Source organism: Leptopilina boulardi, unplaced genomic scaffold (genome assembly GCF_019393585.1).
Source record: "Leptopilina boulardi isolate dan_hultmark-lab unplaced genomic scaffold, ZJU_Lbou_2.1 LbouV2_311, whole genome shotgun sequence".
Classification (NCBI taxonomy): Eukaryota; Metazoa; Arthropoda; class Insecta; order Hymenoptera; family Figitidae; genus Leptopilina; species Leptopilina boulardi.
In genome coordinates, this window is record NW_026137876.1 from 13,019 (window position 1) to 25,633 (window position 12,615).

Consider the following 12,615-nt stretch of genomic DNA (forward strand, 5'->3'; position numbering starts at 1 on the left):
GCTTTTTAGAGTTGAAAGAGTCCTGTAAAAACTGTTTCAGTAATAAAGTTCAAGACAATAAAGCAATCAAGAATGTTAAAAAATTAAAAATCAGAATTTTTATTTTGAAAATATACAACCTTGTAGAAAGTAAAGAGGATCATCTTTTTTCTTCGACCATTTTTATTATACAAAAACTTTAAATAAATGCAAAAAACTTTTTAAAACAATATTTTGTTACTGGCCATTATTGATAGTTAAAAATTGTTAAAATATTGATGATTTAATTAATTATCGTTTTTCCTAAATAGAAATGCGTTTATATATATAAATGAATTTATTAATATTTTATAAAAATACGACGCTTTAAGTTTACAAATTAAATAAAATTTTTTAATTTTTGCATTTATTTTTGATAGATTTTGTTCCATAATAAAACTCAAAGATAAAAATTTACACCTCGTCATTTCCTACAAAGTATAATATTTTAAAAATAAAAATTTTTAAAATCAATCCCTTTAATTTTTTGGTCACTTGATTGGCTTGATAACTTGCAATTAAGTGCTTAACCGCATTGACACTCAATTCTACGAATAGTTCAAGGAATTAAATCTTAAACGAATAATTGATTATTGGAATAATAAACTTTTTATTCATAAATTTCAAATTAAATATTTGCATTTCATTTGTATTTATTTTTAAAATCAAATTAATAATCAATTTATTTCAACAAACAATAAAAATAAATTCTCTGTTTAAGTTTGACAATGTCGGCTGAATTACAGTAGTGATACAATAATGTCAAGCTTATTGAAAATAAACTTTTCACCATAAGACAATAATTAACTATTAAATAAACGCAACATCTTCAACTTATTCTTAAAATGTAATTAACAAAAATCGATTGACCTCACACTCGATGATGCAGATTATTTAAGACTATGATGTAAAAACATAATCATGCGAACAAGAACACATTTTTTCGAGGATTAATGACGTCGGTTGTGTTGCAGAGATAAGTGTAACAATATCGAACATGTTGAGAATAAAACGTTAACAGTATAATCTAATCGACATTTATTAAAAAGTATTCGTGTTTTTTTGTAGCAAACAATAGTTAATCTCTCTTTTATTTACACGTATGTGCTTCTTCGCAGATAACAAAGCTAATATTTTTTGTTATAATAAATTAATAATATGAGACTATTCAATTTACATTTCAAGGCAAAGACAAATTAATCTTTAAGCGAAACTGTACATTTTTTTGTTTGCATCGAGAATTCTGAGAAATAGGTCGACAATGAATACAGGATCATAAAATTTATTTCTAGTACAAATGGCTTGCCATTAAAAATGCCCAGAAGAAATTTATTCAATTTATGTTATTTATTCTCAATATGTTTATTCTAGGCAAGGGCTTACGACGATTATTGAATGAGAAAATTTATTTCCGATATGATTGACTTGTCATTAAGAATTAACAGAAGGTTAATTAATTAAATACTAATAAATTTAATTTATCGCAAACATAATTCAGTCTCTTTCTTAAATAAAATCAATCGATGTGCAACAATGAAGACACTATATATTCATTTTTCTTTGTCGGGATGATTAGATATTTTCGTTTTACTTCCTTCAGCGGCCACATTTGTAAATTGGACAAGTCTTTTACTATAAATTCATTTACTACAGAGGATTTACATGGTTTCGTATAAAAATCGCCAACAGTTTTAAACTTTTGTCCAATTACAACTATTTCTTTGGAATCCGCAGAATGTGCAATATTGGAGATTAATATAATGTCTTTGTTGTTGAGACCGAAACAAGTGTCACCTAGTTTTGAAACATCCAATGTTAATCCTTCAATTGTTAATTTTTTATACTGAGGGGTACAACATCCATCGAGCAAAGGACCGTCGCAATGTTGAGAACAATCGTTAATTATAATTCCCTCCTTCGGTGCCTTTGTCAGTTTCGTACAATTTTTTTTAAATTCCGAATATCTTCTCACAAGCTGCTGTAGGGGTTTGTCACCTTTCCTCATCCATTTTTTAAGGTACTGCATAAAATTCTCAAATTCAAACGCGCTGCAATTGTCAAGTGAACCTCGCCTTTTGGCAACATCTGCTAAATGCAATAACCCATGCATGTTGTGAGATACACTAAAACTTCCGTATAAAATAGTAAGGGACCTAACGAAGTGTGACAATAAGTCATCCGCATAATTCGAGTATCTTTTTTTCTTTGCCAAATTTTTACTACACAAAATTCTGATAGCAACGTGAAGTGAATTAAAATGTACATACAATTTATAGGGTAAAATTTCTTTCAAAAGCACGCTGCCTGTGTATAAAAGGAATTGCCTGAATTCTGTTGCTTTCCAAAACTTTATTACTTTTATAGAACGAGGTTTCCTAGCGAATTCTGTCGGAATATACTTTGCTATTCTGAGTAAACGTAACGAGAGTTTGCTTATTTGCCATTTTCGTAAGCGACATTTTGAACGTACAATTACCCAAAAGTACATTAATCTTTTCATGCAACCAAGACACACGAGATGCATATAATCTAGTGGAATATCGTTAACGAGATCGAAATTTGGAATGCGGCGCAAACAACAATGTCCCGATTGGTGTTTTTTATGTAATTGATTTCGGATGTCTGCATCAGTTCGTTTTTTATGGAATCTGCCTGTGTGAGGAAAACATACTCTATGTTTACTCCACTTTCCTCTGATGATACATTTGGTGCAACTGTGATAACCGGTGTGTCCTTTGACATTTAAAATGAATGATTTAGCCGGTGCATCACAAATAATGCAATCGATTTCGCAGTCGAGAATTTTTTCTTTGAAGTTAAAACCATCAATACATAAATCTTCTACTTCTGACAGAAAATCTTCAAGAAATTCCTCTTCATATGTAGGTTTCTCATGTCCGAAATAAACACCAATTATAAAAATGTCTGGAAATGGTCCAATAGAAGCTAAAATTGGCCAGAATTGTGCTGTTGAAGATTTAGCTAATGGAACACCATCAATTCCTATTTTTATTTTAATATTTGATAACGGATAATTCTCATATTTAGTGAGTATCTCTTCAATTGCACTTTTTATACCAAAATGATAATAGATTCCTGGTCGAACTGTTTTTATAACTGTCTTATTTCTAGGGGTTTTAAGTAATGTTCTTGGATCTTTAGGAATTTCTTCTTGGAAACATGTGTGTTCATTCAATTTATGTAATAAAGGTTTAAGTTGAGAATGTGTTATATTATAATCTGCAGCCCAGGTTGCTAAAAAAGTTTTCAAATTTTCAGAGTCTTTATCCATTTCATAGTTTTCATTTTCATAATAAATGTTGTCCAAATCAATTCTCAGATCATCTTGGACATTCAAGTCATCTTGATTGACGTTTGACGAGTTTTCACAAAAAACTGGTTCAGAGGTTGTGGATTCATTGACAATTTCAATTTCATTATGAACTGATTGACTGGTTGAACTGGTCGACTGATTTGAATTACTTATTACTACGTTCAACAAGTTATGTGTCGTATTATCTACTTCGGCTGTATTTGGCAAAGTAACATGTAAGAAAGAATGCTGTAGCATATCTTGGGAAACCCGATGTCGCAGTTGACGTTCAGACAAATCCATTAATCGTTTTCTCTTCATTGTTTAAATTTTACCTGAAAATAATTTTTCTATGTAAATAAAAATAAATAAATTGACAACACAACACAATACAAATTGTCGAATAGCGTTAATGATTATCCGACTGAAAATAAAACAGTTTAAATACGACTGACTTTTTCAATATCTGTGTCGTATCTCTTTTGCTAAATTGCTTAATTATTATATTTTTTGTAATATTTTAAAAATTGATGAATTATTTTCGTTCGAATAACAAATGGAGTTCAATTAAAGAGGATTCACCATGACATATAATGCAGATTGATTAAACATTTATCTTTGATTTTAAAAATCTTATATAGGGTAAATGTAATAGTTGGACATTTGCAAGTACAATCTTATATTAGGTGTTTTTACTCTTAAAATTACAAAAAGTTACAATTTCTTCAAGTAAAAGTGAGTTGAGTGTAATTGTCCTGATTCTCGTGGACGGTACTTTACACAAAGATTTAATATTCTTCATTTTTGTCATATCTTAGTTACATTTTCTGCAGCTCGGTTTTTGAGAGCAACAAATCTCACTTAAACATAATACTTAAAAAAGGGATTGCAAATTTGAAATTAGAAAAAATTTTAAATAAATGTTCTAATGTTTTGAAGTTATAAAATTAGTTAATTTTTATTTTTGCAAAAAAATATATGAAGGATACAAAATTACTTAATTTAATTCATCATAAGCATTGTAAAGAGAAAAATTTAAATTAAAAATAGGGTTCTAAAAATCCGTGTCTCCCAGCTAATGAATGTATAGAAAATAGAGGTGTGCAAAAAGCCCGAAACCCGACCCGAAAATTTCGGGCTTTTTCATTATCGGGTCGGGTCGGGTTTGGTTAATTCGGGCTCGGGTCGGGTTCGGGTTGGGCTTTTTCAAAAACCCGAATGTTGTCGCGTACCCGAATGCATTCGGATTTTTAACATTTTTTATTGTTTAAAAATTAATTTAATTTATTATTAAAAAATATTTGAGATTTCGAGTACTGGAATGCTACACAAACTTTCTTGATACATCCAGTGCTCGAAATTTTTGAAAAAATCAAAATTTTTGAGAAATCGAGTTCTTTCAATAACCCGAAAAAATTCGGGTAGCCCTAATTTTTCGGGCTGCCCGACACTTTCGGGTTACCCGAGCCCGACCCGACCCGAAAAAATGTCAGCCCGACCCGACCCGAGTTTTCGGGCTTTTTGCACACCTCTAATAGAAAAGAATACAAAACTACACAAAAGAAAAAAGTTCAATTAATTCATGGTGGATAATTAGATTGTATAATAAGCTTATTAGCAGTTTATGGTATTACCAAAATTTATCTCTTATGGTATTTCCATCACCAAAACTTTACCATATGATGATTATAAGATTACGCATACAAATTAGTCGCTTTTAATATATAAAAATAAAAAAATCAATTATAAAATTAGTTTTTATAACACCTTGCGTCAAAAACTCGACTAAAGCGCAGTTTACGCACTGGTGTTTAAAAGGAGGGGAAATCGTACTTCTACGCACAGTGGCTCCTTCCACAACAGCACTTCAGTCGAGTTTTTGACGCAAAATGTTATATAAAAAATTATTTGTGTGGCATGGGCGCAAATAACAATTTTGTCACAGTGAATCTCTTCAAAGAACTAAATTCTTCCTAATACTAATGTATAGCTATACTGTTAGTTTTGTTGTAAGGCGTCATTTGAGAAAAGCATCTTGTTGATTTAATTTATATTACAAAAAATGCAATTCATGTCTTTATTTGTTAACTTTAAATTTGATTGTCAAAAATTGATGCGGTATTCGTAAAAGTGCTAATTATTAATTACATTTAAAAGCTCAAGAACTATTTGAAATTTTGAAGAAACCTTTCTTTTGTTATACATGTTTAATTTCAGCTTGAATCAGCAAGATATTTCCCTCAAATGAAAAAAATAGGATTTCAGTGATTAGATTAAAAAGGAATAATTTGAGGATAGTTGACCAAACAAACCTTTAACTTTGTCTCATAATATATTCGAACCCAGAATGATGTGGAAGCAGTCAGAGCTCTTGCTCATAATGTAGTTATGAAATTATCTATTTGTATTTTTTGTGCAGGAAACCATGACGTTATTAAATCTGTCAGTTTTGAACACTTTTTGAATTAATCACTTTGACATTTATGTATGTACTTTTAATCTGCATTTGAAAATTATAATACAATCAAGTATAGTCGTGTGTAACAACGCTTTCCCTAAATAAAGGCATTAATTTTCAGTGGTTTGCTTATTTTAAATAACTCCTAAGTGACTCATCGTGATTGATAAGTGACATTCATAAATAGTAACTCATGTCCCACTTGTGCAGGAGTCAATTATGAACCACGATGAGTCATTCAGGAGTAGAAATAATTTACTTGAGAATCATTGCATATTATAAGAATGCAAAAACCCTCTGATTTACCTATTTTCGATATGATTTTTAAAATGAACCAATTGAAAATCGAAATTTTGTCCACATTCAACAAATTATATATAAAAAAAAGTAAAACATCAAATTAGTGAGTATTCGAAGTAAAACCTTATTATTTTAAGCCAAGATAATAGATGAAAAAGATGGTATTGATCTGTGGCCTAAATGGATAGTTTTATTTGATACATCAAGAATTCATTACGCATTTCGATGTTGAATTCAACATCCTCATCAGAACATAATTTCAGCAAAAACTAATTTTTTTCATGACATTAAGATGTCAGAGGTACATTCGATGTTATACAGTTTTAATATACATACCAATGGAAATAAAACATATTAAAGACGACGGTTTTTAATGTTTTATTTCCTTGCTTGGTATGTATTAAAACTGTATAATATCGAATGTATTTGACATCTTAGTGTCATGAAAAAAATTAGTTTTTGCAGAAACTATGTTCTGATGAGGATGTTGAATTCAACATCGAAATGCGTCATGAATTCTTGATGTATTAAATACCAATCTTTTTCACCATCTATTTTCATATCAAATGAGGGAAGGCATCGTTACACACAACTGTAAGTCAAAATAATGCACTTTAATGTCACAGTATAAAATCAATCTTTTTTTGCAAAAAAAAAAACAAGAAACACAATTTTAAAGTCTTATAGAAATTAATCAATTTAAATATTATTGGCATCGTCATTTTCGTCTTCGTCAAATTCGTTATTGTCGTCTTCGTCAACGGCATTTCCATCATCGTCAATTTCGTCATCGCCATTTTCGAAATTGGTTTCAGCATTTCTTTGGGGTTCGGCAATTTCTCCCTCAACAATTTCTAAATCATCATTCTCATTTTCAAATAGATAATCATCATCATTGCTTGGGTTCCAGTCAAGCTTTTTGTTTTCAGTGTTCAAACGTTGTGGTGCATGACGCAACCAATCCTTAATTTTTGCAATGATCGAATTCTCCGTCCAATTTTTATTTTTCTGTAGAGACTCTAAAAAATAATTATGTACCTTGCAGACTTTAATTTAAACATTCTAATAACATCTCTAACTTTCGAAGAACTCGTTAAAAACAAGCTTAAGTAAAATTTAAATTTTTCTACAGGGCTTGTCCAATAAGCTACGAAATGACCAGATTTGATAAGTAGTATATTATTTACCGCCAACTAAATACTGAGTACTTATTCTAGAACTTGTTGAATGATTCAGTAAAATGAAAAAAAGACTTAATTTATCCGGTTGAAAATATTCTTATTTTGTCCTCTTGCGAGAGCTACAAATTATACCCTCCCAGAAATCATAGGGTTGTTTCGATTACAACCTCGAGTTCCACCTTAAATATATTTATAGAAGACTCCTTAATGGCAGGTAAAACGACGCGTTATTGATCAACACAAAACAAACAAATAAATGCAATTATGTCATCGAAACAGAGATGGGTTTTAATATCTAATATATATATATATATGATTCCACGCCAAACTTACATATCATCAAAATTGAAATTTTTAAATTGGCTCAAATTTTTATACTCGATTTTTTGAAATTATCAAAATTGAGTATTCTCTCATGCAAACCTCAGATTATTTTGGTACTACACATTCCTATGTATTTTTATGCGCTGATTATGAAAATCATAGTCACAATGGCAGATCTCATAAAAATACATTTTTTATGTATTATGGTTTTTTGCCAAAAACTAATAATAATGTATAAATTTGTTTTTTAATGGTGATTTAAACATTTTTGGCATTTTATAAGAAAATGAATAAGTTTTAACAAATTTAGCTGTAGCACAGAAATTATTCTATTTTAAAACTATTTGACAAGGAAAAATATTATTTTAACTTGACACTTACTTGAATTAAAATTTTTTATCTAATTATGAAACAAAGTTGTGAAAGTAGCGTTTATATGTATGAGTATGTATTTAATTTATTAATATAGATTACTTAAAAATATTAATTAAAATAAATATATTATTTTGAGAAAGCATATTGTACGCTTGGTTCAGTTGTTATTTTATTGTATTGTATTTTGAGATAACATTTTTTTGAATTTAAGAATAGTTAAGAATAATATTGTTTAGCATTAATTTTCGAGTTAACTTCGTATTAAATTTGTTTTTAAGATACAATTATATTGAACTGACATTTGAAAAAACATTTTCCTGACGACAGGTGTCGACACATAGAAAAGTTATTTGACATAAAACAAAGTTAAAGTAATTATTAGATATATTTCTAATTGCAAATACAACTTAAAATATAGATTAAATACACATATATTTAAACAAAATGTTTCGTTAGTAAAAAAATCCAACTTTTAAAAAATATTAATATTTTCCAAACATAAAGAAGAAAAAAATTTGTAATTGGATGTAGTCTAATCCAATGATCTTTTCAAAATACTTCCATAATATTGGATCCATCATTTTGAATTTTTGAATTCTTACTGTAGGTTCGTAATCAAAGACCCCAAAATCCCCTAGTACCTCACCATATATAAAGATTTAACGTTTCAAAAAGATAATAATATTTTGATCGGTAAAAACTCATTTTTATCAGGTTTAAAGATTCAATGATTTAATGTAATTTGAAGACCACACACGAACTTTAAATGCAATTTTTACTGGTCTTGTGCTAAAATGTAGGATAAAGGGTATATTTCGATAGAAGATATAAATATACCATTATAGATGTAGACTAGTACTGTCATTTGAGAACCCAACCTTAAATAGGCGCCACAAATATTCTCCACTTAAATTAAGTGGGAAATATTCTTAAAATAAGCATAATCTTATTTTAAGAATATTTTCTACTTAATTTAAGTGGAGAAATCAGAAAATCAAGATTAAGTTCAATTTCTTATTATATAAGCTTGTTTTAAGAATGTCTTTTAAAGTTAGAGATTGATTAAGTTAATTATTACTAGCGATGTATCCTCGCTTGCTAACGCTCACTTGTGTGAATTATTTTTATATAAAATAAATAAACAAATTTTAATTAATAGATAAGAAATTCAATGAATCTCTAATTTTTAATGAATCATAATTTTAATCGAATGTTAATATAATGTAATAAATAATACGTATACAATGTTAAACTAGGGGTGTAACCAAAAAAAAGTTTCGGGGGGGGGGGGGTAAACCCCAAACCCCTCCCTGAATACGCGCCTGAATTAAACTATTATTATAATCGACTAATTTCCTTTACACTGTTAGAAATCGCTCTCCAACTTTACACCATAAAGATTGAAATAATATGTTCTCAATCTCGAAATGTCTAAACGACAATTGGATAATTGGACTGGTTACTCAATCATCCAATGTATTATGTCCAATCATCCGCATCATGTTTAGGGGCTTAAAAGTGGAAAAACAACTTTAAAGTGGCAGAAATTTTAATTTGTACATAAGTTTGATTATATAAAATTTTTTCTTCTTTTTTGAATTTTGGTTTTTATCTTAAATTTAGTGCATTCTTTGTTTTCTTTTCAAATAGATTTTAAGCTTATAATTATATACGGCAAATTGTTTTTATATTTTTTACTTTGCGATAGGCTTTTTAACCTTAGGAACATTATTTAAAAATAAATAAATAAAATAAAAATAATATTTCACAAAAATTTTGTTTTTCTCAATATACAGATATTTTCATAATTTGATTTTCTATATAATATTTATCAATAAATATCCTTTTGCTTAAAGTTTCTGCCACGTCTTTGATAAAAATACGCGTCCAATTCTCTTAATTTTTTGGGAAAACTAATTAAAGTTATGAGATGTATTGAAGATCGGTCTTTTTCTAGCGGCCCCGACCGGGTTCCTTGTTTCAAGCGGCTTTGAGGCTTCCCAGCCAGGGCCCAGCCACAATATCTGAGCAGGTTTAATTGAGAAACAGTAAAATTACAAATAAATTGTTTCGATTGTCTATCTGAGTTTTTCTCACTTCTGCACATCTTTAGGTTTTAATCAATACGTAGTATGTTGTTCAACTATAATTTTCAATCATATTTAAAATACTATCTAAAATTTTGTTGCTTTTTTATTTCATCTGAAAATCACACTTGGTCAACAGGAATGGAAATTTGAAATTGAGCAAAGGCAGAATTGTAAGGAGTTATAAAGATAAAGTTTCTAATTTTTGTAATTGTCAAAAATATTCAAAAATTTTAAACTCACCCATCATCAACTTGGTAATTTCCAAATCACAGAACTTGTATTTTCCATGATATCCAATCCAACTAAAATCAGTTGCGACTTTGTTACAAAACACTTTTTGTAACATGCAATAAACAGCTTCTTTAACACTTTTCCCTCCAATTTTGTTAAGGAAAAGAAGCTGAAAATTTTATATATTCAAAATATATTATATTTTCACTTTATCTATGTTTTTACTAACATAATAAATCAGAGGCGTAGCCAGAAAAAAATTTCGGTGGGGGTTTTATAACTATAACTCAGAAAATTTTTTCAGAAAAAAAGAGGGGTTAAAGAAAATGTAAGATTTCGGGGAGGGTTTAAACCCTGTACCCCCACCCTGGCTAAGCCCCTGTAATAAATTCAATAATAATCAAATTAATTAATTTGAGAAAATATTGTGTTAATAAGAACTAAATAAAGTTAAAATACTTAATTTTCAGTTAATAAAATAACTAGGTGCTAGCTTCAGCACAATAAGAATGCAGAAATGTTTTAAAACTTTTTCTTTTTTCTTTGCATATGTTAAAAAATCTCTTAAAATAAATATTATTGTCAAAAAAAAAAATTTTTTTTGAACCCCAAATCCCAACATCGCAAAATCAACATTAGAATTAGGTATTACTCTATTCATTCGGCAATAATGCATGTAAATATATGGAAATTAATCCTTGGAGAACATTTATTTTTTAAAGCATATCGCAAGTGAAGACGTAGAGCAGGTGGCCCTACAAATTTTTCCAATCATTTTGGCGCTAATTTTTAAAATTAAATTCACAAGCAAAAAATCATAATTGACAGAAAATTAGAAAAAAATTTGACTTAAAAATTTTTAATGAAAAGGGAATTTGTCGGAAATTAATAAAAAATAATTTACAGAAAACTTGAAAGTATATTGTCAGAAAATTAGAAACAAAGAAAGCAGAATTAAGAAAAGGCAGCATAGCAAAGGAGACGGTCCTTTACGGCCGGCGACTGCTCTACAAATTCGACAAAATTTTAAAGAGAGAATTAGCAGGAAATTTTGGAAGAGAATTCGTCGAAAATTTAAAAGAAATTGTCAGGAAGTTTGGAAGTAAATTGTCAGAAAATTGGAAAAAGGAAAGAAAGATATCAGAATCAAGAAAAGGCAAAGCAGCAAAGGAGACGGCCGCTTGAAAATAAATGTTATTTTGGAAGAAAAGTCATTGTATTATATTAATATTACACATTTAAAGTGACACAAAATTGGTTAGGTCAGATTTAGTCCTTTACCAAGAATCTGTCAAATTTGTGCCACAACGTTAACCTTTCTCGAATTTTTTAAAAATAAATCGACATCTTTGTTACATTTTTTAACATAGACAATTTTTATGAAAGAAAACTGCTCCTTTTTCATGTAATGAATACAAAATTTTGAAAGTAGACAGTCGAAATTATTATTTTATAACCGACAGAATAGCTCAGTTGGTTGGGGATTTTTTCCTACAGGTGAGCTTATTCTGAGCGGAAGGTTTGACGTCTAGGTGCTATGGTATGAATTTTTTATTATAATCCGATGCATACCGCCGAAACTAGACTGTCGATAAACCGTTTGTACTCTGGAGGGTTTTTCACTACAGTTTTTTCCTAACTGTCCACTGGCAAGAATACCCAATGGGTGGCCAGGGAAATGCGAAGTACACCTATATCTTCGAAAAAAGTCGCACTGTAGGCGCAGTAGGTTAACTTTAAGAAAATTTGTAGAATGGTTATATGCCCAATAGGGCAGGAGTATAAACACGAGAAAAAAAATGAAAAATGAAAAAATTATTTTATAAGGTTGTTGAAATTGCCCTCACTTTTTCCGAATATTTAAAATTAACAATTTTTATTAATCTTTGACAATGGATTTTTTTAAGAGTGTCGGAATTACCCCGATTTTTACATAAACATCGAAAAATTTAACTAATAATATTTGAACTTTAACATAAAAATATTTTGAAAACACTTACGACATCCCGGCGAAATTCTGCTGTCGTGAGATTATTTTCGAAATTTTCCAGTTCTTGTAAGTCCTGAATTGGGAAAATTGCTTTGATATTATTCATTTCATTTGGATTTGATGTTACCGTTCCATTAACACCATTTTCTTGTAGTACATTTTTTGTTTCGTTTATATCCCTTTTCAAATCATCAATTCTTTCATTTATAGATGAAAGTAGGAATTTCAACTGAGTTAATGATTGCATCACAGCCTTACGAAACTGAAAATCTGTAATAAGTAATGTAATTTATTTACTTATTTATCTTAAAGGCGAGCTTAAAGACTAAAATTTA

General features: G+C 29.1%; 1 protein-coding gene across 2 annotated transcripts; it reads right to left on the reverse strand.

The window, feature by feature from the left end:
• Positions 1 to 734: 734 nt before the first annotated feature.
• On the reverse strand, positions 735 to 12,407 carry LOC127283847 (uncharacterized). Of its 2 annotated transcripts, XM_051308947.1 has the most exons (3): positions 12,291 to 12,407; positions 10,300 to 10,459; positions 735 to 3,666 (listed from the first exon to the last, which is right to left on the reverse strand). In XM_051308947.1, the coding sequence occupies exon 3, from the start codon at positions 3,650 to 3,652 to the stop codon at positions 1,535 to 1,537; it is 2,118 nt and encodes a 705-aa protein (XP_051164904.1). In that variant the 5' UTR covers positions 3,653 to 3,666; positions 10,300 to 10,459; positions 12,291 to 12,407; the 3' UTR covers positions 735 to 1,534. The 2 variants fall into 2 exon arrangements, with proteins under 2 accessions (XP_051164904.1, XP_051164905.1); XM_051308948.1 differs by lacking the exon at positions 10,300 to 10,459 and having other exon boundaries at positions 12,291 to 12,361.
• Between the last annotated feature and the right edge of the window lie 208 nt (positions 12,408 to 12,615).

Coding starts and splice junctions, on each gene's coding strand:
- LOC127283847 (XM_051308947.1), bottom strand. CDS start 3,652: ATGAAGAGAAAACGATTAATGGATTTGTCTGAACGTCAACTGCGACAT.